The sequence below is a fragment of the Antrostomus carolinensis genome, unplaced genomic scaffold (assembly GCF_000700745.2).
Source record: "Antrostomus carolinensis isolate BGI_N321 unplaced genomic scaffold, ASM70074v2 scaffold13332, whole genome shotgun sequence".
NCBI classification, from domain to species: Eukaryota; Metazoa; Chordata; class Aves; order Caprimulgiformes; family Caprimulgidae; genus Antrostomus; species Antrostomus carolinensis.
Window position 1 is genome coordinate 53,221 of NW_010299089.1, and position 24,674 is coordinate 77,894.

General features: G+C 40.7%; 1 protein-coding gene across 1 annotated transcript in view; it reads right to left on the reverse strand.

Moving 5' to 3' along the window:
• Positions 1–24,674, reverse strand: part of ZCCHC24 (zinc finger CCHC-type containing 24) — a gene marked incomplete at its 5' end in the record, with an annotated part of 93,939 nt that overhangs the window by 10,000 nt on the left and 59,265 nt on the right. Inside the window, one exon of the mRNA XM_010162679.1 lies at positions 815–979. Within this exon, the coding sequence (XP_010160981.1) occupies positions 815–979 (165 nt within the window). The remainder of the gene's footprint in view (positions 1–814; positions 980–24,674) is intronic.

Sequence of the window (24,674 nt, forward strand, 5' to 3'; positions counted from 1 at the left end):
CTGGTGGGATACAAGCAGGAACTGACAAGTTAGTTCTCTCACTGTGAGCTGGAAATGTGGGAAATTACCTCAAGGGACAGATGCAACTGCAGTCTCCAGGGAGCAGGAAAGAAGGCTGTGTCTACCATGTGAGCTATGGCTGACAGAGTGGCAGATACAGTTTTCCTAGCAGAGCTCCTTGTTAATTTGACCCTTTCAGCTTTCTCTTGAAGCTCTTTGCTTGGGCATCACTTGGTATTATAGAAACCAAGAAACCTCTTTTTAACCAGTCTGTCTTGCTTTTCTGTCATTAACCAAGGAATTCTGTAGGCAGGAGTTATTTTAGTATTGTTCTCTTTTATGATTAATCTCTATAAATAGACATAGCCTCCTTGACCAAATTCAATCTTATTTCAACAGATGACAAAAGTAGTACACGTGGGAAATAATTCCACTGACACCAGTGGAATGAAACATTAAATTGGTGTAAATATGAAGAGAATCAGAAGAACTAGAAGGCCTGTTGCTACTGCTGAACTTGTTTTACTCCATCTCAGATTATAAGGCCCCACAGTCTGTTTCTATAGTAAAGACAGGTAAAGATTTTGTTTTAGAGGTATTTTTACTCAAAGATAGGACATTTGTATTTCACAACTCTCATGATACCAGTCCAGATTTCCAGGACTGAGAACAGCAGCTCATCTGGGAAACAATTTTTTTGTGGTGTGTTGTAGTCCACATCAAGTCCTGTTTGAGTTTTACCCACACTTTGCAAAGTCAAAAAGAGCATTCCTAGTTCCAAGCCTTTATGCCAGCAGGTCTGCACTTCTCCTACCTGTTTGTGAGGATAAACATTAATGTGGCACTTGATACATTCTTGTCCCATGTTAGCCCAGGAGTTTCCACTCATCCATTTTCTCTTGCATTTGGGGCACTTATATTCACCAAAACAGCGTTTCTTGCCCTGGTATGGAGTCAGGCCTTCTCCTTTTGGACGAGCCTACAAAACAAAGTGAAGAGGCAATGAATGACCAAAAAGGGGTGTGGGGGAGTAGTTCAGTAAGGGGTTTTTAGTTAGGAAATTTTGGGCAAAAGATACCAGAGGCAGACATGAAGATCATATCCCCTTAATGTATAAGATTTCATATGCTGAAGCTAGAGTTTAACAGTTCTGAAAGTTACTTCTGTAAGAAGTATTCAAAAGTTCAGGAAGACTTGTAACACTTGTGACACTGAACATAGTATTTAAAAATATACTCATATGCTTTTTGCAATGAATAATTTTAATATCCATTTCATCATGATAAGATCATCTCTGTTGAGTATATATTGCTAGTGTTGCATATAGCATCTGGAGAAGTAGCTCAGTAGTAAAGGGCTATATTTCCCCACTAGAACCTATTATTAAGAAAACTTTAAAATTCAGCTTAGCACAGCCTCTAAACAATGCAATATTTGCAATTCATTATTATGTAGATATACATTATTATATGGGAGTGCACAAACTGGAATTCAGTATGAAGGAATGACATGTTTTTGATTAGTAGAAATTATTAATTTAATGAACTTCATTTGGTTTCTTGCTCTTGGTAAATGGTTTCACTGATGTCTACGTTTTGAAGGAAATAGGAAGTGATTCTCAAGTGGACTGTCGTGATGTCGAAATGCTAAATGTCCCCTAAAGAAATCACTAAATATACACTAAATCTGTGTATTGTACTTAACAAAAATATAGAAAGGTACCTAATATGCTAATATGTTAAGGTGAAGATGAGAGTATTGCACACAGCTGTCCTGAAGATAGCTGTAAAGAAGTAATTTTCCCAGAGTCTCTAGCAGGTGTTGAAATACTGCCCATGTGTTCACTGTATTTTGTTTATTGTTGCCTAGAGGGAGATACTTCGCCTGTATAGTGGCAGAATGGTATGATCACCTATCAAAGGATTCTTTGTCATTTATTTATATGTCATGCCTCTGTGGTGTTTTTTGGGGGTTTTTTAGGGTTCCCAGATGAAATTTACAAAAGTTAAATGACCCATGTGCTGGGAAAGGCTTTGTTTTTGTTTTGGGAGCTTGTATGATTTCTCAGTGTGTAGGTCCAAATTGCTTTCTATGTGAAAACATGGGTTGAAAAAGCAGGTGGTTGGCAGAAGACCTGAGCTTGGCAGGAGCTCTGAGACTCAGGCTCCCATGGCTGATGGAGATGGTGTATGCTGTGTTACCTCCAGGGTTGCACGTGGGAGCAAGAGGGAAAGGAACACTGAGTGCACTCCCTGCAATACACTGGCAGGCAGAAGAGGAGCAGGGGGGAGACCCCAAACCTACTCTGGCCTCTTCCCCCCACCTCCCCACTCCTGTAGTGTCAGTAAACAACATTCTCTATTTTTCATGCTTATTCCTCAGCATAGCAATGTTCTTCTTTAAAAGATGAGATGCAGTAGCAACTTCTGTTACAGGTAGACAAACATCTATAATAATATGCTTCATGACACTCAATCTGACAAGCTATTGTAAATATTCTGTCTCACAGTGAAGATGAAGCTGACACTAGGACATATATATTTACAGAACTATTGCACAGAAGGAAAAAAGGGTTCATTGGTATAATGAGAAACATTTGGACTTCCATGACTAAATGAGTGCTGGCAGGCACCCAGAGTGTAATCCTCTTATCCATGGTGTCCCTTGATAAGGATGGGAGATTGTAATTGAATGTAGGGCAGGAAAATGTCAATTTATGGAGACAACCTTATTATGGACATTTAATTTGGCTCTGCCTCTGAGGAATTTGTAGCACAACTCGAGTCAGTGTAAGAAGGAGCCACATGCTCTCTTAATTTAGAAATTCTCATGGAATTGAATAGGAACCCTGTGCACAGAGAGCTCCCATGACTGAGAGATGTTCGCCCTCCTCCTGAGGCATCTCAGGTTGTTTTATTTGTAGTTTCAATTGGCACTATGTTATTGAACAGAAGATGAGTTATTTCTGCTTTTCAGTTTCAGTTGCACTCTACTTAAACTCCTCCTTGCAGTCAGACCTGGAAACGCAGCTTCATTGCCCCTATGAAGAAGCAATCCTTTCAGAAAATGTGTAGGTCACTGAGTGCTATTTCCAAAAGTAATAGCAGTGACTTTGGAGACAGCATGTCCAAAGTCTTGTAAATATTTACAAACAGTATGTAAATATAACACTCCCACTGCAATATGTTATGCCAGCCATAACGAGCATTTAAACATCAGACTCTCAGAGCAATATGTTGCGCTAGCCACAATTCACAGATGGGGAAACTTTCAGAGATGGCCACTTTGAGCCAGCTGATAACTGTAGGTTTCTCCAGGTCAAGTAGCTGACTTCTGAGATGCCAATGCCCTGAAATGCTCTATCTTAACAAATGCACAGGAGGGTACCGAAGATGCTAGTTGGTGAAGTCTTCTGTGTTTACAGCTGGGCATCAGAAATGGAGACTTTCCAAATTAAAAGCTACTTCTAAAATTTGGCTTCTCTAGCTTGCTCAGCAAATCAGAGCAGAACCAGGAAAGGAACGCAGGAGCTCTGACTCCGGCGGTAATTTCCTGTTACAATTGCTAGACTAAACTTCTGATTTATTTTTATTTTAACTTTTTGACTGTCACAGCTCCATCCTCAGTCAGTGACTTGAATTAGTTTGCTGGCAAAGCTACAACATTCTCTGTAGGTGTTTTGCTATTTTGCTTCATGGTTGTTTATACTTTGCCCGAACAGATATTATTTTCCTTCCCGTATCTTCAGTTTCCCAAACTGTGCCCCACAGGGAATTTGCATTCTCAAACAAGCAAGCTCATTTTCTCTAGTGAGAAACATCATTAGGAAGCACTGACAGCAGTGAAGGCAGCTCTCCAACTCCCTCCACCCTTCAGGTCCAAACAAAACAGAAATTTGACAGTATTTGGTGGAAGGCAAAACCTGAGATACGCTAATGGCCTGAGAGGTCTGAGGCTGGGTGTTTCCTTTCTTTTTTCTTTTATTTTTTTTTTTTTCCCTCCCAGTGTCTGTGGCTTCGGCAGCAGCACAGCTGAATTGCATAAACATTTCCAAGAAAAACCCTGCTCCTTGGCGCAGCAGCAGCAGCAGCAGCCAGCCCTGTGCAGCAGGGTGCTCAGGCACCCAGTTGCTCTGTGACAAAGGTGTCTCAGTGCTCATCCAGCTGGGGGGCAAGAACTGATTTCACCAAAGGGTTTTCTTAATTAAGTACCAAAAAAGAGCAAGAAGACACAATTTGTCTTTTGGTATTAACCTAAAGACTCTTACTTTACAAAATGTGGGATTTACCTTGTTTAAACCATTAACCTCCTATTCCCTCCTCATCCCAGCTTGATCTGAATAGTGCTTAATACAAAGCCTTCGTTGGTGTTTAGGTCCTGCAGTTCCCTCACTGAGCATTATCTTTTCCTACTCTTTCTGCAGATAGGGATTTATTTATGTTCTGAGTTAACCTGTCAAAGTTATGCCCCTGTTCATAATGGCAAAATATTTTGTTGTTACCATGTTAACATAAGTTGTCCTGTTGCCTTTAGGCCCAGGTAGTCTTTGGCCCGGTTTCCACCCTTGGCTGCAAAAGCTTGATGGAACCTTTGTCTTACCATGTTTGAAATGGTATTCCAACTATGTTACAAACTGTAATGTGAACAAGATTTTTACATTTTCAGCATTCTTTTTATCTGGGGAGTTGACAATTTTATACTTTAAATGCTGATTTGACAGCTTACTCCATGAAACCAAAGCTCCCAGCATTTCTCCTGCTATGTGACTGTATGGCTCTCCAACAGCTGTATGTATCTTCATTCAGACATTTCAAAGATGATTTAATGCAGGACAAGTAGGCCTTTGGGGATGATCAAAACCAAACAGGTTTTTCAAGAAGGACCAGAAACTAGTCATTACTTGAAGTACCCCTCAGTGACCAGATCTAGGCCTACGTAACAGATTCCTTGTGCTGCTTTGACTCTGGAAATCAGCAGGGGATTTGCAGAAGGAAGAGCCTTCCTACCCTGGAGTGGGAGCTGTGGCGGCCCCGAGCCCTTCCCTTCCTGTGGCCCTCCGGCACAAACAAGCCAGTGTTGGACTGGTGGTGTTAGCACTGAGGCCAAAGGGGGACTCCCTCTGGCCTTGAATGTGGGAAGCAGCACGGATTCTGCAAAAGCCCTTGCCAGCCCCTCTATCCACTAGCAGTTAGCCAACAAATGGACCTTGCCCTCTGACTCATGATGAGCGATACATCACCTTGATCTTCCAGACAAATGCTGAGACAAATGAAATAATCTTTGCAGGTTTACCTAGCCAGTGCATATGTTTGCCTTAGCTAGATCCAATGTATGTAGAAAGCCAGTATTTTTTTTTGTGTGGTACAGCAATGAAAATGACATTGATATTCCATCCTTCGCTGACACCCAGCTGCCTCCATTTTTCATCCTCTTCCTTTCTTCAGCCAAAACCACAAATTGGCCATAATAAGATTTCAGAAAGTGTTTAAGTTGAGCTTTTATGCTGGTAACTGGCCAGCTAAGCTCTCTCTCAACCTATCAGATTGTGCATCTCATGGAGGAATCTGCCAAATCACTTGGCAGTGACGGACATAATAAAGGACTCTTTGCTTTCCCTAGACAATTCTCTCAAAGTATCAGTTTGCAAAGTCATCAGAAGCAAAACAAAGCCCCCCACATGCCCTGCTTAAAACTAGATTCATTGTAAACATCAAGGGGCAGAGTCCCCTCAAAGCAAAATGCAGAGGAACAATTTATTTAACACTTTTCTTTCGCTCATCTTCCCCTAAGTTTGTGTTACACAGCTGAAAGGCGTACAGCACAGGGGGAAGATGAAGTCAGCAAGGCAATGATAGGTGGATCCCCTTCCTAGATGAACTCTGTAAGGGTCTGCTTCTAAGGATGCTACATCAAATAAAGCAGAAAAGTAATAACAGAAAACAGCCTGATGGACTGACCAGCTCCCAAGTGGTTTGTGGGAGTGGGAAGGCTGGAGTTGTATTTGGAAATGTGATCCCTCTGACACTCTCAATTGTAAGTGAGCACAACTAGAGATGGCTTTAAAAAAACCCTGCTGCTCTTATTTTGCACTGCTTTATGTGCATGGTTTTGAGAAAAATGAAATGACGATAATAAAGCATACCCAAAATGTTCAATTAGAAAAGGAAAAAGAAAAAGCAGTAGGAATGATTTGGTGCACTGGGAGTCCTGGCATTTTAGTCCTGACTCTGCAGCAAGTTGTAGAGTGTTGGGAAATTCCCTGTAGTCCTCTGACCTTTCTCAGCTCTGTGTAGAGAATGAGGACACACTTGCATGCTTAGGCCAAAATGGCACATAAAAGGGAATCCTTAGATTGGTAAATTATTTTTCTCTGTCCTTCCTGACTTTTGTATTCATTTAAGTCTGAGTATCAGCAGAACACGTAGACAGATAGAGAGGTTATATGTTTAGGAAATCAACTCTAACATAGCTGGTCTATTTTTCCTTGCTGTATGGAGTGTATATTGTGGGTGTATGATATTGCTGATGTGTGACACTAGAGACTTCTGAGGTATTTAAATAAACTGCCACTACATCTTTAATTACTACATGCAAAATATGAAGAGCACCTAGGGGATACAAAAACCAAATTAGTGCTTTGTTTCAGCCTTCTTGTCTCCGGTATAATTTGTGTATTAGTGATATGATGAGAACTCTTACTTGATACGGGTCAGTTGAAGGAAAAGGGAGATAACTGTCAGAAAGCAGACTCTTCATTACAGCACTACTATTTAAATAAAAACTTCTATCCGATTTACTGAACAATAGCTATTATGGAATTTCTAGATGTATTGGATATTCCAGACTAAGGATTTATGATAAATAAAATTATATCTGAACAAGATGTGACTGAAAAATAAAGAAAATATGAAAACTTAAAGGTCTTGCCTGTCATAAGGCTTAGGAATACTTCAGCCTCTGACTGGGGAGTCTACTGTATGGCTTTTATCATCATTGCAAGCATCAGGGATTTACACCACTGCGTTCCTAGAAACAGGCTTGCTCTTCATGGCAATTAAAGCTTATCAGTTGTTACTGCTGATGTGAAACCTTCCATCATACTTGTTCCACTTCTGTTCTTAAAACCTGATCAAGGTAGGAAGTGGCTTTGTACTGAGGTCCCAAATAATGAAACTATTACAGTCAGAAACTGATAAAGTTGGTAGGATTTCTCAGTACCTCTTCTCTAGGGCAGTATGGGTATTGGAGCCTTCATGCTCACCGGCACTGTGTTGAGCTGGGAAAAAGGGAATAATGAGTTTCTGGAGCTGATGTGTGGCCTCCCAAAGAAATGTAAAATTAGGAGCAAGTGCTTAGAGTCTCTTGTGTGTCTCCTGGCTGCTCCAGGAGTCATCGTATACCGTGCTCTTAACAGTAGTATATTCTGTTACCTTATGTGGACAATAATTTCAGTCAAGTGTACACATAAGTTTGCTCCTACACACATTTCTCCTTTATTTCATCTTCATATATGTGCCTCTACTGAGCATAAATCTAGTCCTCTACTTTCTTGGCCCTGCAGTCAGTGTCTTTCTAGCAGGATGGTGTTCAGAATGGAACACAATTCTCCAGGAGCACAGAGTTAAACAAAACAGGCAAGTTTGTGTAGTACAGAATCCAAAATAACATTAATGGGTTTATTTTTTTTTTTTTTAACAAATACCCTATTTCTGCTGTTACAAGCATTTTAATTCCCCAAGTCTTACTCTTTAGGAAACATTTAAAAATATATCAATTAAGCTGTGTCAATTAACTTTCACAGGTAAATTTTGAAATGGCAGAAGACCAATTTTATATTTGTCATTTTAATATATGAGTATGTATCTTTTCGTTGCTTTGTAAAATCAGTGTTCTCAACATATTGTATGTTAACTGTAATTTTCATCTCGTTTCCACAATGGTAAACCAAGAGTAAGATTTGGCAGTATTTGTTACTAATAACACGCACATGGTTTCTGATTATGATTAAAGCAATAGGCATGGTTGTCATAGACATGCTGATCAAAGTCTAGAAATCCAAGAAGGTGGCTTGGCAAACATTCTAACATTTAAAACAAAATCTGGTTTTGTAGATTTTTCAGAATCCTAGCCATGCTTTTTGAAACAAAGGCTTTTCTTCTGCTACAAAATGCCTAATTGAGCTGATCATTGGAACCATCCTTGGACCAAAGATATTTAATACTAATTTCTGTTCTAAGTCAGTTTGAAGCATAATATTTGCAGAGTTGCCAAATATTAGTTACTACCTGATGTGCCAATTACTAAACACTGAATGCTTTGGGAAGCTGATAGTGTGAGTTTCCTTCTTTGTGAATCCTAGTTATCACTCCACAGCTAGTACAGAGATAGAAAACATGGAAAAGCTCAGTACCATACATTCTGAGAAAACAACAATATTCATTAAATAATAATATGCTGTTTTTATAGGCCTCTATCTTAATAAAAAGACTTAGAGGTATTGACACAAGCAAGTAGTGCAATAGAACAGTATTTGGGAAGAATGGTAATGTGCTGACAGAACTGCCGTTGGACTTCCAACGACTGGATTGAGTAGGTAGCCCTAACAGATTTCCCGTCTGATCTTGGTCAGATCATGTAATCAGACTGCATCTCAGCCCTTGTTTTGTAGTGGTGAGAGGTCTTTCTGCTGTTCCCTAGCATTTCTGCAGTTCTTGTGGCATTGTATAATCACTGTGGGCTATGTATGGTGATGTAGCTTGTGTACCATAATGGAACCTTGAACTTCATCTAAGTGCTATTATAATACTAGACAAGTAACACAGAACTTTCAGTCAATCCTTTCCATAGAAGAAAATTTGGGTGCATAGTATTCTGCACAGAAACATGTTCTCTCTAGATGAAGCTTGTTAGTGGAGTCTTAACAGAAGGTGAAACTCCTCTTGCAGTCACAATTCTAACTAACCTCAGATTTTTTTAATTTTTTTTTTCTGAATGTTCACATTAATTTTCCAGGTTTTAGAATTTCTGTTCAGTTATATCATGTGTTATATACAGGGCAACAGGCAATGATCAAATGTTTAGTGTGTCTGGTAGACTTTCAGAGCCACAGAGCTCAACTAACCCTACCTGAATCTTCTGTTAAGGAAAGCTGCAAATAATTATCCTGGTTAACTGTACTTCAAAGACTTATTTTACCTCTGCATGCTACTCTTTGCTTGTTGAATGACTGTGAAAGAACTACCAAACTGACTGTCTATACTTGCAGCCAATCACAGCTTTAATACGTTTTTTCCCATAGGACATTAAGAACAATGGAATTACTTGAGCATATAAATAGCTGCCTAATGAATCTTCTTTTGAAAGTACTGCGTAACCCAGCCTAACCCAGAACCTAAAATTTCAAGAAAGAATAGGTCTCTGGTCCTTGTGCATGTGAAGATAACTGTCAAAATGGAACCAAATGTTAACTTGCACAATGAAGCAAGCATACTGGAAAAAATTCTCTTAGGGAATTGTGTATTGAAAACTGTTATCAATGTATTGTTTAATGCAATTTGAAGTTAAAAGGGGGTGGGGCTAGAAAGTGGGGTTGGATAATGCCTAAATGAACCTGAGTCTCACAATAATTGAAGTATTGTGTGTCATACAGAAAACATATTTGCATATCAGATCAGGCAAGTGGAAGAGTTAAAATTACACTCGCCTGCTGGGATGTAGTGAGGCACTTCTTTTCAGTGTTACAAGATCATATTCTTCCAAACAGCTTGAGATAAAAGGAAGTGGTTGAAATCTTTTTTTCCCCTTCTCTGATACAAAATTGGCCATGCTGAATTAATTATGAAGAAACTAGGAATGTATTCATTTTAATAGTTTCCTGATGTGTGGACTCTTTTGTCCCTCTTTATCCGTTGCTTGAAAACATACAATGGCAGTACCCTCCTCCCCTCTCCCATCCCCTTTTCCTCTAGTAGCACACTATATTAAATATGTTGGCATTTTTTTCAGTAGTTGGAATCAGAGTTTTGGAGCAGTGAGGGTCACACCCATGCTATAATCAGGCATTACCTCTTGTAAGCTGAGGTCAAGACTCATATTTTTGGACCTGTTTAATTGGTCCACCTCAGATGGCTTCATGTGGGTTTTGGATTTCTCCTGGGGCTAACGTGGCACATCTGGGGCAGTGCTCTAGTGATGAGCTGACAGGTCTAAAGATGATGATCTGTCTTTTAAAAAGCAGTGGAGTACCTCTTGCTTCCCCATAGGTCATTGGACCTTTCCAGAGGCAAAACAGATAGGAAGGCAGACAGATGTCACTGGAGGTCATTTTATTCCAAATCTAAGTGAGTGGCAGGTGCTTTTGAAGCACCATTCAAAATGTGGGATGTTGCCCTCTGCCCCATTGCTGTTCTGAGATGTGCTTAAGAAAGCCTCCACCTGAAGAGAAGATTTGGACTGAATTATGATGCTGAGATGCAGCTGCAGATCTCCGATAGATCCCGTGATGGTATTTATTTCTTTATTAAGTGTCCACATGAAGAAACTGCATGAGAAGACTCTGACCAGATTAGACTGAGTGTACCACTATTTGGTCAAAGCAAATTTTCAAAAGAGAACTTGGATCAAGGAAACTTCTAATTTATGTAGTGACCTTGTGTTGCTTTTTGGTTTATGTTTCAGCTGAGATTCTGATACTTTTTTCACATCAAACTGCATGTAGGATAATAGTGTTGTCCCTACTATTTGAACTGTTTGTGAAAGCTGCATAGGGGCTTTAATGGATTTGCAAAACATTTAGTGCTTGCTTTTCATGAACTACTGTAGCTTAATCTTTTACTGGGTACAGCTTGATATAACTTTGGTGTAAATTTACAGAAGGGAGTAGAGAAAGGGCCTGCGTTAGAGGACTGCAAGCACTGATGGGAGATACCTTCCTCTGCTGCCCAAGCAGCTTTGTAAAAACCTGCTGTATGACTATCCGTATCTTTTGGTGTCCTTACCCTTTTGTAAATCTGGACCTGTTGTGGCTTTCCTCCATGCCATGCATTTGCTGGGCTACACTTGCTGAAAGTACTTTGGGAGGGACTTTTAATATGTCAGTGATCTTAAGAAGAAATCTCAACTTGGGAATCTGCTACCTTTGCTCGTTCATTAGAAACACAGTCTGTTGATGTCCAGGGATGTCAGGAGAGACCACTGCTTTATGCTAAGGTACTCTTTCCTCTGAGGCAGAGTGGTTTGTAGGACTCAGATGACATTAATGAGGCAATTACAGTAAATAATGATTTTATTTTAATTAGAAGCTCTGACATAATTAATATATCTAAAAATAACATTAATTTATTTGTCTAGTTTGCAAATGAAAATGCATCAGCCCAAAGCATTATCTATTTTTCTTCTATCCTAACAATTCGTAGCCCCCAGCAAGGTCAACCTCATACAACAGATATTTTAAAATTGTTAATTAAGAAAGAAATTTTTAAGAAACTTATAAAAATCCTGTGCAGTTTCCTGAATAGTCTCTGTCCTGGGCTCTGATGGTGGCCAAAGGATGAGTACTTTACTCTCTGCAGGCTGGGCAAGCGGGTACACAGGGGAAAGTATTGCACTGGGAGGTTAAGAATAAATGAGGTGGGGAGGAGGAGGAAGTGTCAAAACAGAGAATATTTTAATTCAGTGCAATATGAAATGCAACTTTAGCAGTGTTACCACTCAGGAAATGGCTTGTTTTGCTCTGATTTGACTTTACGTTGCCTGTGGCACCCTCTGGACCAACATACTCTTTTCTTGTTCCCTTCATATTCATATGAATCATAATAACGATGGATTTTTTTTTTTTTTTAGCCTGAATTAGAAATGCTTTTGCTCTTGTAAAGGTTTTATCTCTTTAAAACAACTCTTGGAAAGCAAAGGAAATGTTGTTAAGACAATAAGGACAACTTTCAGAGGAAGAGATGTTTCTAGAAGAATTCAGCCTTCTTCCTTCCTTCTGCTCTGAAAGGGACAGGATCTCTTTCAACTACCCAGTGAATCCTTAAGGATTCAAGACCATGGCATATCTTGCGCACTGCATAAGAATAGGCATAACTAATAAGAGAAATCCAACAGGAGAGCACACATCATGAGGAGAAGAATGTAGTCTTGTGGTTAAGGCACTGGACTGGGCCTCTGTGAGCCTGGGCTTCATTTCTGGCTCGACTACAGCCTCTTTCTGCGTGTTTGTGGACAAATCACTTGATCCCTCTATGCCTCGGTTTTTCATTTGGAGTACGGACAGTACTAGTGCACCTCATGTTTTGGGAGTATAATGAATGTTTGTTACTACAAAAGTGAGCAGTATGCATGAATCTTGGGTTATATAATTCTCAGATAAGGGTTTTGAACAAGGACTGCTATAAGCTTGTCACTGGTAACCCTGACCTCACCTTTTGAGCCAATTTTTTTAAAGGCTCTGCTTAACAGATGTTTTCTCTTTCGTACATTTCATGTTTTCCGTACAACCTGCTTGGTTAAAGTAGTCAGAAATGTCACTTTCTATTAACTGTTTGTGACATCTCTACTGCTACACTATTTAAAAAAGTAAGCAAAAACCACATGGCAGAAGGTAAGGCAAGTACATATACAGTTGTTATAAGGTTTTCTAGCTAGGAAATTCTTCACGCAAAAGATAAAGCACGGGCCCTCTTTAGAAATCTTTCCACTGTAACAAAAACAATGCAAGGACTGCCTGCACCCCCTCTAACCTCCCTACCCCAAAGCAGCGTAGTGGTGGATGCTCCCAGGACGCCAGCACACAGAGCACGCTGTGGCCTGTCCTCCTCAAAGTTGAAATACCACAGCAAGAGTGTCATTGCTTCTAGCTGGAATGGGTCCTTTGCTTGAACTATTAAGAAACAGGGAAAGGAAATAAAGACCAGATGAGCAACCACCCTCCCTTTCTCCATCTCAGTCTCCTTCCCTCCACCTCCCCCCTACACCATGCTGTCTCCAAGATGACATACAAAAACACCGACTGAGTCAGTCAGCCTGCTTTAAATTACAGCATTCTTTTTGAGCCTGGAAAAAGACATGCTATGCATAAATTCATTCAAAAATGAAACATTACTTCAGCTGCTGATATCTAAACTGCACAAATGTTTATTATGTTTAATAATGTGAAAGGGACTTTTTTTTTCTTGTCCCAGTATTATTTCCTCTAGAAAGATTCTGCCAGATTACACAGGAGTGTAATGCATGACAGAAAGTCTTAGAAATCCACCCGTTTTGCCCAGAGCAGCCATGTGTAAGTCTGTCTACCTCAAACCCAAGCTACCTGATGTAGTTCATGTGCATGACATCACCTGAGAGCTCCTTGCTTGCTCACTTGCTTTGGACCCCTGTGCATGTGCAGGTGCCTGGGAGGCACTCCTTTCTAGAGTTTTTTTCTACTGTAGACTCAGTCTCTCTATTATGAAAGAGTAGATTTTTAACATCTTAATGGAAGTGCATCAGAAAAGTCTCACTGTTTTAAACATAACCACTGGTTTGCAGTGAAAACTTATAGTCCTATATACCTATTCTTCAGATGACCCAAACCAAACCATCCTTTGGTGTGAAGTTTGTGATAATTCGGTATGAATCCGCACCTCTAAACTCTTCCAACCTTCCCTCCCATCTCAGTCCATCCAGCTCCTCAGTTGTATTTGCATTTTCCACTGTGCTCCTTCACTGTTTTTTTTCCCCACAATGTGCAAAGTTAGTTTGAATCACCTAAAGAATCACTTGTGTCATGCTACCAAAACAACATCAGCAGCTGCCAAACTTTGTTTACCATTCTGTGATGTTCATGGTTGCTGTGTGTAGTATTACAAGAACTTTGAGCATTTTACTGAAACTCTTATGAAAAGGAACTGAGGTGAACTCATTTCCTCTGTAGTATCTGGATCACCAGCAGAAATACCCAGTGCCTTGAAGGTGAGGAAGGAGGGAGTGCAATCAATATGTCCAGAGTAAGAATGCTAATAGGTACCTGAAAAGTGAGAGCACAACATAGTCAAAGCACTGGGTGAAGAGGACTTCTCACATCAGAGTTCTGGTTAGATTGAAAGGAGAGAAGTGGCATCTAGGAGATGATTGATGCACAGAAAAGACACAGAAAATAAAATTTTTAGCCTTTTCAGTGATTCAGATCTGCCAAAAATTTAGTTAACCAACTCTCTTCACTACCAATTCTTTTATTCTTCTAATATGTCAAAAAGCAAGCCAGGAGGACTGTTACCTGAAACTTTTTGGGAAATGGAAAGGTCATAGGTTGAATCAGGCCATGGATGTTGTATGTCTTGGTCTATTACTGTGGCTTTTGGGAGAAATAAAATTTCTCATGTGTTGAAATAGGAAACTCATGTCTGACTCATCAGGCTAGCTGGCTGTACTGTAAGAAATTAAATCTTTTGGACACCTATGTTTTAGGCTTGTTCTGTACAGCTGTGTAGCAGGAACTTTGAGATTAAGATAATAATTGCTGTTAAAAATTTTGAATGGAAACTGTTTTAACCAGAATATAGTTGGAAAAGCAAAACAAAATGGTAACTGTCTAAACAAGTGAGTTGTAATCACCATTTCCTTTAATGTAAATAGATTACATTTCTATTCCAATTTTTTCCATTACTTCTCTGCCTATTCCTTCTTTAAAAAGCAAAACTATTAATTCATTTAAAAAATTCAAAATATGTTTGTAGGGTGGTCCCAGACAGCATTTCCTACATTTAAGCATTTTATTGTCAAAGACACTCACGCACTCCTTATCATGGATACCTAAAATCTTGCTTCCTGAAAGTCACCACCTTCCTGCCTGTGTACAGAGAGGTAGCTGTCACCATGAGAGTCCCACATGGGACTGCTCTCAGCGTGTCATGTTGGCAGTACCCCAGATCTGTTGCTAGCAGCTGACCCAAAATGGGGAAGTAGCCTGTGGCCAACTAGTAGTTCCATATTCTTCTACATATACTGACCCTAAACATCATCAGGAGATGGACTGGGAGATGAACAGGCCTTACAAAGTAAATAGTCTTTCTTCTCAAAGGGAGAAGCCAACACCAAAACCCACCACCAAGTTAGATATCTCTTTTACTAGTGAAGAACATGCTGCACCAGAAAGTGCATGTGAAGGACAGCTGTGGTGTTCAGCTACTGTACGTGTTCTAGAAGCATTTTCTTCCTAAGGTGCTAGTTCTATTTTAGAGATTATGCCCATCACCCTGTTCAAAATATCTGATTCTGCTTTTGTTCTTGCAGACAGTTTCAATACCCGCAGGCAAGTTAAGTGAAAAGCTCAATCAAACAATAGAAAAGATGAATACATATCCTAATAGAAACCTCACGAGAGCTGAGGATCCACCAAGGGGCTGTAGGGCACAGAAGGCATGACAAGGCTTTGTGCTATGTTCAGTACTTCTCAAGGGAACATGTTTGTGACCAAGGCAGTCTTCAACTTTTCCAAAATCTAAGGCAGTCCTGCTGACACAGACAGTGAACAGGCCACTGCAAAATGTCTTTACTAGATGCTGTCTTCCTCTTGTTTGTTCAAGGCTAAGAAGCTATTTGTTTTTTGAAAGGGTATTGTGCAAGAAGCATCTGGTATAAAATGTCTCCCATAGCGTTTGCTGTGGAAGATGACTGGAGAGGTGGGATGAAGATTTGGTGAAGGGAGGTGTGCAGTTCTTCATCCCTTCTGCTACTGTTTCCCCTTTCCTGTTTCACCTGGATACTTTTTCCATCGAGAGGTGCTAGTCTAATGGTAATTCATGCCTGCTCTGCTTGCAGAGATGCAGCAAGAGTGAATTTGCCTTGACCTTGGAGGGGAAGGAAAAATTCCAAGCCAATGGGAAAACCTTATCAGGAGTCTTTGATTGTTTTTCCTATTAAGGTACTCCTCTCTGTTGCATAGGAGTATTTCAGCAGAATTATTGATTTCAGAAAAAAAAAAAGTGAAATAATCAATATGGAATGATAAAATAGAAGATGAACAGAAATCAGTATATCCCACCTGACTTACTATAAGGTCTCTGAGTCTAAGGGTGTTATTTTCCCAAATTGAGGAATACCATCAAGACTGTGCTGTTCTGGTAAGCCCCAGATTCAGACTCATGTGCAGAGATTGGCACAGCAGCAAATGTCTTCTAGCCCCTTGATTGATTTCTTTTCAGTCTTTCCAAGCACCAGTTAACTTTATCCGTTCTGTGTTTCAGGGGGATGTGCAGTTCAGTGTGTGCCTGGTGAGAGGCTCATTATCCTCCCCAGGCTCACACAAACCCTCCATTTTTAAAAGGCGACAAAAGAGGTGGCCAGTCCCGGTTTCCGGTATCCCTGGCTGAGCCAGCATGGCAGGCTCCTCGGCCCGGCGCAGCTGCCTCTTTGTGTGCTGGGGCACGCTGAGGAGGGCTGGGGAGGAAGCTGACACAGGTGTGCCCCGGGGCCAGGGGCTCGGCCGGGGATGCTGCCTCAAGTGTGCGTGCACGTCTCCCCACACACGGGTCTTGTGTTTGCTCTTGGCCAAAGCCTTCAAGGGCCTCCTTGTCGCAGTGTGAACAACGGTGTCGTGCAGCCTCCCCTGTGCGCTGCCTCCCAGCCAGCGCTGACCAGAATAATCCCCTTTCTCAGCCCTAATACCACAGCAGAAATGTCATCCTTATTCTGTAACGCTGGCATTTGTCAACTTGATGGGAACAAAGAGAGCATTCATTGAGCGGGAGACAGGCGGAGGGCCTCAGGAAAAGCCCTTTGAGGAGACAAAAAGTGTTCTTCTGTCAAACTTTGAAGTCTACCGGAGCTGCCGTTTGTCTTCAGGTCTGACTAGACTGGAGACAGAGGGCTGCCTGGCGTTGACCACGTTTTCAGCTGGGGTCGCAGGGCAAATTCAGGTTTATTTTTGAGGACAGCTGACTAGCAACAAATGGTCTTTCTTCCAGGGTAGCCTCATCTTTAATAACTGCAGAGCTCTACTGCTTAGCTGGGTTTGCTCTTGCTTTGCAAAGTTAAATCTGTAAGGAATTAATTTATCTTCACACTTACTTTATACACTGATGCAGTTATTCTAGTATCAGAGACTTGCACCTCTTGTCCAACGCTTAGCAATGCAAGGCCCCTGCCAGCAGTGAGGGACAGCTTGAGCTCTATCAAAGGTACCAGTGAGAGGCAGCAAGATGAAGCAGGGGAAGCCTGCTCTTCCTTGGACATCCTCGTAAGCCCTGCAAGATACTGAGGGATAGCAGAGATTTCCACTGGAGACAAATATGTGAACAACAACCTATGGAAGAGATCGAGCTCTTCTGACAGTTTGCTCAATGAGTCAGCAGACTTCTCCTCACAAACAGCATTGGCTCCTCTTGCTCTTGCTGCTGAACTGAAGTAGGTGGCTCAGGATAGCACCACATAACCAAGAATATTCCACTTTATCGAAAATAGATCCAGCAGTTTTCTAAATATCACATTATCTACTAGGTGAGCACAAACACTGAGCTCACTTAGAAACCTGTCTTGTCGGAGTGATGTGCAGAGGTGGTCAATCCTGGGGTATTTGTGCTATGAAGACTGCTGCAGTAGAGATCTGGGAAGGCTTAATAATTTCAGAAAATTTTATCTTTCTATTTTAAATTGTCCTCTAATGAGGCTGTATTAAAGCATTATCATACCTCACTGCAGAGGTCACTGTGTTTTAGTGAAAAGTTAAATAAATTTTGTGGGCCATGAATAACACATCCTGGGCTATTCCCCACTTGCTCCCATTCCAAAGCACTCATCAAATTATACAGAGTGTATCTGCTGGTATCAAAATGTAGCTACCTTTGGGGTGGAGAGCAGTACCAGTCTGTGCTTTGCATTTTGCTAACTCTTCACAGTAATAAATCTTTTGTCTAAAAGTATTGGGGGTATGGTCAGTATTTATGGTCTTCAGGAAGAGATGTTCTTTCTAATAGCTATCAAATGCAAGGCTGTGTTAATGACAGTGGGATCTGAATCAGTTTTGAGAAGCTGAAACAATTTTATCATAATACACAATTACTCTAAATGTAAGATTAATTACAGCAGCAATAAGAAAAGGATATAGAAAGATAAGATATATTCCTTAGGCATTTAACTTCCATGCATAAATGGAAACAAAAGACGACTGTGTAACATACATTTAGCATGAGGTATACAATTCACTCAGGAAATGGAGGGAATTTCCCTTAAAATGGTGAATGGTACAGTTCAATTCGATATAATGTTATTGCTAGATGGATCATCAGTGAAGCTAGAGTTAAATAGCTCCATACTAAATTTTGAAAGCTGATGGAAATCGACAGAGAAGACTCTGGGGCAGTGGGATGGTGCCCCAGGTGACCCCCTCCTAAAGGCTGGTGTAGCCAAGCCAGCTCAGGAGGAGGAATAGCATTCCAAGCCATTCCAGCTCCTTCTTGAAGATAAAAGGAAGAAATATGTGTGAAGTATGTCACTGTTAATCTACTCTGATGGTTGTGGGGAGTGCTTTGGTTGTACAACAAGATGCTACAGCTGTCAGAGTGGCCTGTGGGCAGCATGCTCCATGTTGTCAGGATGTGTTCAGGGAAACATGTGCAACAAATCATTTTAGAGACTGTCCATCACCCGCTTCTTTTTCAGGACAGGGTTTTGCACATGAAATTGGGATATAAACAGGAAAGGCCTCCTCCTTCACCTAGTTATCTGCATATGCATTAGAAGGGGAATCCAGAGTGTCTTCACTTCTCTAAGGCATCCACAGTTAAATGCCTTGTTCCTAAGCCATCACTGAGGACTTGGGTTTAAAGTCATGTCCTCTACATCAGGCAAAGTACCTGAAAATCCCTTCTTTTGTCTGTCCTGTATTACCCACTGGATATAAGAGTGGAGTAGATATTTTCTTTTTCTGCTTAGAAATATATGAAGAATGAGTAAGAAGAAATCTTCAGAGTGCATGGACAGTGAATTTAAGGACTATAAACATAATCTGTAGTGACAGCAATAGAAAGAGTTTATTAAAACAGAAACATAACAATGTGTTATGAAGGAGAGAGACGTAAGTAAAAAACCTCTGGAATCATATATTCACTGTAATTTGCAGCATAGCACGGAAGTGGAGTGTTACCAAACAAACTTGCACTGAGATAGATGTGTCCATCGGTCAGAAGTGCATATCCGTGCTCCTTCAGCAGCCTCTCCAACAGTCAGCAGTGTTTCCTGCTCTTTCTCTCATTTTCTCAGTGGGCTCTATGCTTCAAATTTCCATATTTAAACAGAGTTCTTATCTAGAAGGGGGGTGGGACAATGACTGTCCAGTGTTTTAAAGTGAAAATAGTAATTGCAATATCTATGCATGTAGTTTTAATTCTTTATTTTTTCTGTGCTACAGTTTGATTTGTGAAATGACAAAAAATTCACTGTTCTGTATCATGTGATATTAGTAATCTTGAACGTATTAGAACTTCTGAAAAGCTGTAAGAACAGCCTCCAGAATTTACTTAATTTGCCATCACTAATAATATAGCCATCTGTTTTTCCTTCCTGTAGATGTTTGAAAACATCCCAGGGACATTAAACACAATGAATCCTTATTACTCTACTTAGGTTTATGATCTAATCGCTTATTCAGTATATTAGGGTAGGTGTGTGTGAACTGGGATGGGATGGAGCTCATTCCTTACTATGCCTCTCTTTGTGCTGTTTTTCACAGGCTTTACTGAGGTTATTTAACGTATCGTTCTTTTATATGAGACTTGTAAAGCTTAAAAGATATCTTCTGTAAGTAGGGGTAGGTAGGGAAATACAAAAGAACTTACCCAAACCTTTTAATAAAAAAATGAGTCTCTAGTTAAGTTGGGATTGTCCCCCAATTAGTTTACATCTAAGACACGCTGTGGTTAGTGCCAGTTGAGTGATCTATTATGACTAAATTTGTCAAACCAGAGATTTTTTTTTTTTTTTAAAGGCTTTTGATGCCAAAAGACTAACCACACAAGGGCTATCTTTCAGTTCTCTTATGAAACAGATGTTTCATTGCTTCATATAGAGGAAACAGATCAGCTGATTACCTCACAGGTTGGCCTGAAAGAGTGAGAGGGCTGCTCCTAGTCAGTCACTGCAAGAAGTGTTTTAGAAATGCAGTTTGACTTGGGAAAGGGGCAGTGGTGAATAACCAGCCTGGAGTGGAACTTGGCAAGAAGGCTGTGATGACAGTATATTTTTGAAGGCACTGAAACAAAGAAGTGTTCCAAAAAAGGAGATATGAACAACAAATTCCAGGGCAGGAGAATAGCTGCAAAAATCTTTTTTGCCTTTGTTTGATCTCTGATTTTAAACTGAACTACATTGTTTCACGGTGCCTGCAAACCACTGGAGCACTTCTAGTGCCACTGTTCATAGAAAAGTTGGAGCTATTTGCAGCCATGTTGGTGCGTGGATGGATCTGCATTTAACAGGACTTTGTTAAGAAGGAGGAGGGGTATTTAAAAGTGTTAGTTCAGACTTAACAGTTGTGACCTCTGCAGGCTTCCCAGGCACTGTTGGTGGGCAGCACTGTTCTGCAGGGAGGGTGCAGAAGGGCTCACTGGGGCTGGGTGTCATCCTGCGTGGTGCATAAGGTAGCATGGAGGACACAAGTGCTGCTGTTTGGTGTCCGTGCACATCTGTCATGAGGATCACTTGCAGGTATCTATCTGCCTAGACTGCAGGTCCTGTCACGTCACTGGAAAAACCACCCATCACACACAGGGGAGGGAACAGACCCCCAGCTTTGGTGCTGTCCTGCAGCTAGAGCAGACATGCACACACCAGGAGGCACGCTGCTTGTGATGCAGATGTCGGCAGCTTCTGCTCAGGTGACTGGGGTGGGCCACAGCAGCCTGCAAGTGCTGTCACATAAGCTTGGGTGGTCTGACCCAGCTAACGTGTACGCAACTTTCCAGCTTTTTCCATAGGATGCTCCTTTGGTAAACAGTCTCTCTGTCCATATTCACTGGAAACTGTTTAGGGACTTTGTTGAAGGATATATTCAACACTGTATAAGGAGAACCATGCTGAAAATTTAAGGCAGCCCTGTTACAGCCCTGAAGTCAGTTTTGTAAACTTGCAGAAGAAATTGCTTTCAACTGCAACTTAGCAATAGTCCGCTGAAGTGTGTGGGGCCAATTTAGGATTTGCATTCCCCTCACTCTCTCAAACAATTAGCTCAGCTAAAAGTGGGTTATACTACAAGTGTTTAACTAAGAGGAAAAAAAAGTAATGTCTCTTCTGCTAACCAGCGTTATGGATTAACAAAGAACAGAAGTAAAACTGCACATGAAGTTCCTGCCTGGCAATGAGAGCTTTTCAGACTACAGTTCAAACCTTCTCCCTAGAAAAGCAGTGATGGAGATTGTGTGGATTTGAGCCTGCAGTGCCTGTGTTGTGCACAGAAACAGCTGCCGGTTCCTGGCTGGGAACAGGACTGCAGGGCGATAGGGACAGTGTGGGGCTTCCAGCAGCTGGGAGTGGGTCATTTTAGTATTTGCACCGGTGAATAGGAAGGACAAAAGGAAAGAGTCGGACCTTGCCAGTAAAAGGGCATATAAATAAAGGATGGAGAATTTTTCTTCTGTCCAGGAAATAGAGACTTAACTATTCACAAACCTGTTTAGTACAATAAATAAATAAATAAATAAATGCCTTAGAGCACAGAGTTTTGCATTTATTTGAATATGGTAATTATGTTTAGGCCATTCAGAGAGAGATTAATACCCCCACAAGCAAAGGATATATTAATTTCCTTAAATGGAGAGAGCCAAACAGCCCCTTACGCTGAAAACAAGGTAAGAGTTTGCAGAAGGAATTAGGCACCCAAGGCACACCAACTTCCTACAGCTGCTTTGAGATTCCTGGACTAATGATTATATACCATGGCAAGGTATGTAACAGGAGGAAAGGGCCTGTGACCAGTGTGAAGATGAACTTCCCTTTGCAGCATCTGCACTGTTTGCACATTTGCTTTCCATAAGCCAAGGGCTTAGTCATGTAAACATGTTTCCAAAAACAAACAAACCTAGATGACAGCTGAACTGGAACTAAATAAAGGTTGTTCAGGTGGTACTGTCTAAACACCACTACATTCTTGTACCTGACTACAGAAGCAGCAAACTGAAAGCTGTTTTCTCCCGTATTATATGCAATGTGTTATTCCCCTTTTGTTTCTTTGGTTCTTTCTTAGCAGAAATTGCAGTGTGCAGTATCAAATTTTGAAGGGAATATTCCAAGACCTTGCACTGTAGACTAAATATCACAAAATAGACACAAAATGTATACTTGTGGTAGAGGGGGGGGAAATCTGGTCAGTTAAATGGAAATAAAAACATTTGCGTATTACATCAGAGAGAGAAAGAGTTGTCCAAGATGCTGACTAGTGTTAAAGGCAGGTATGACTTCGGTGCCCCTGTCTCCCCTCAGCAGAAATGGTGTGAGCAATACAATTGGTTCTTTCAGCCTCACCTACATGCACATCCTTCTTGGTGATCAGCTGCCTGAAATCAGTTCTCTTCCAGAAAACACAAGAGTTAAATGAGGTGAAATGACCATCAGATAGTCTGTGCTTATTAGTAGTTAATTAACAGAGTTCTCTACTCTCCTATATTTTTTTCTTTCTTGCTATGACTTTCATGTTCTTCCTTATTCTTTTCTTCTTTCTGTCTCTTTTCAGGATCAGTGTTCTTAATGTTTAAAAGCTTCAACAGTGAAGGAAAAAACCCATGTGTAAAATCTCCTCTAAGTTATTCTTCTCTGCAGAAAAGTAGTGCTCTGTGTCATCTACAAATGCAGCTTTCTTTCCAGTTACACCTCTCCCCCATCAGCACTGTCCTCCACCCTGACTACTTCCTCCTTTTAGTCACATAATGATAAACAGACTTCTCTCTGTGGGGCTCAGTGGTTAGTAATAACTCAGCCCCATGAGGCAGAAATATAACTTTATAGTCTATGTGATCTGTCAGAAGTGGTGATATGTAGGACCGTACTTTAAGTAGTTGCAGGAAATGCAGCTTACGGACCTATTTATTAAAAGCTATTGTAGAAACAGACACACAAACTGTAGCAATTAATTTAAAAAGTCACAGAAATCTGACTGTATACAACTTGCGAATTATTTTTAAACACAAAGTTGCACCAGGAAACTGTTTTCAATTAATGATTTACCAGTTCTACTTAAAATTGAGCAGGAGATCCCAGCTGAGTGTAGAAACTGTAGTAGATGGGAAAATATTGCACAGTGGCTTTGGGTTCTTCAATTTCAAACCAAAAATGAGTGTAGATGATGGTTTTGTTTATAATACTAACAACTTGCTGGGAACTTGAAAATTTGCCTTTTTACCTCTCTTACAACATCAGAATTGCAGTTACTTTCCCAGACTTGACTGGGAAAAAAAAATGCTCCTGACTGATGGAAAAAGAAGTTCTCTCAAACAGAGAGCAATCACAAATATTAACTCATATTAAATGTATAACCATTACATGTAAAGAGATCACAGGAGCTGAAGTGTTATGCATGCCATGCTGATTCAAAACCAGCAAGAACATATGCATCCTTTAGGTGCATAGAAAGATGGAAGATAATATCCTAGGAAGTTTGTTATTCCAGGATAATCAGTATTAAGACTAAAGCACTCCCATGCAGTATGTTATGTCATAACATCATTTATCAGTCTCTCCCACCCTTCTTTAGTGCAGTGGAAATCTCATTCTAGACAAGATTTTTCATTTCTAAATATACTGTAAAAGTACATACTTCAATACGTATTTACTTGAAGATGAGCTCAAAATGTACACACCTTGTAGTCAGGGAGGCTTGTGGTAATCCTTAATTCCTAAGCACCCTTATTCCTGAAGTTAAGACTCCCCCATTAAAAAGGTTGCTGCCCTTGGGGACAACTGCTAGTGCAATTGATGATGCTTACAGGAGAACTGTAGGTATCTTTAGTTAATATGGCCCGGTTCGTGAAATGGACCACATAATCACAGCTGTTTAGAATATCCCATGAACTCAGTGAAAGTGTCTGTAGGATCTCAGCATGTGATCCAGCCTGCACTTCTGCTAGGGACACATGTTGCGCTATTCTTGAATAGCCTTAGCTTTCAAAGAAGTGTAGGCATTGTACTCAGGTACACAGTATTGCACTTGAGCAGAGAGGTGAGGAAGATGTGAGTAAAGCAAGCTAGATAATTTTCTGCAAAGAGGGGCTAAACTGTGGTATTTGGAGAGGGGAAGAAAAACACTGCTTGATAATTATGACAAGTTAGTCTCAGGGAATCATAATATAATAGTCATAAAAGAGTGACTAAATTTGACCAATCTTGAGATTGCAGTAGTCCCAAAATGTTTCCACAAGCTCTCTTCTCCTCTGGCTGCCAGTGTCAGCTCTTGTTCAGCTTCAAGCAGCTGTTCTCATCCATTAATTCAATTCACCCCAGTGAACATGGGCTCACTATGTAGAAGTAGCGTGACTGCAGGCAGTGAAAACTAGTTAGTGCTATGTGTCCAATGAATACATGTTGGTACTATATAAATGCAACCATCCTACCTGGTAAATGCAACCATGCAAATCAGAGGGAAAACTGATTCTTGTAGGATGCCACAAAACTGAGCCGAGGAAGCGGGACAACTATTGGAAGTGCTGTTCCTG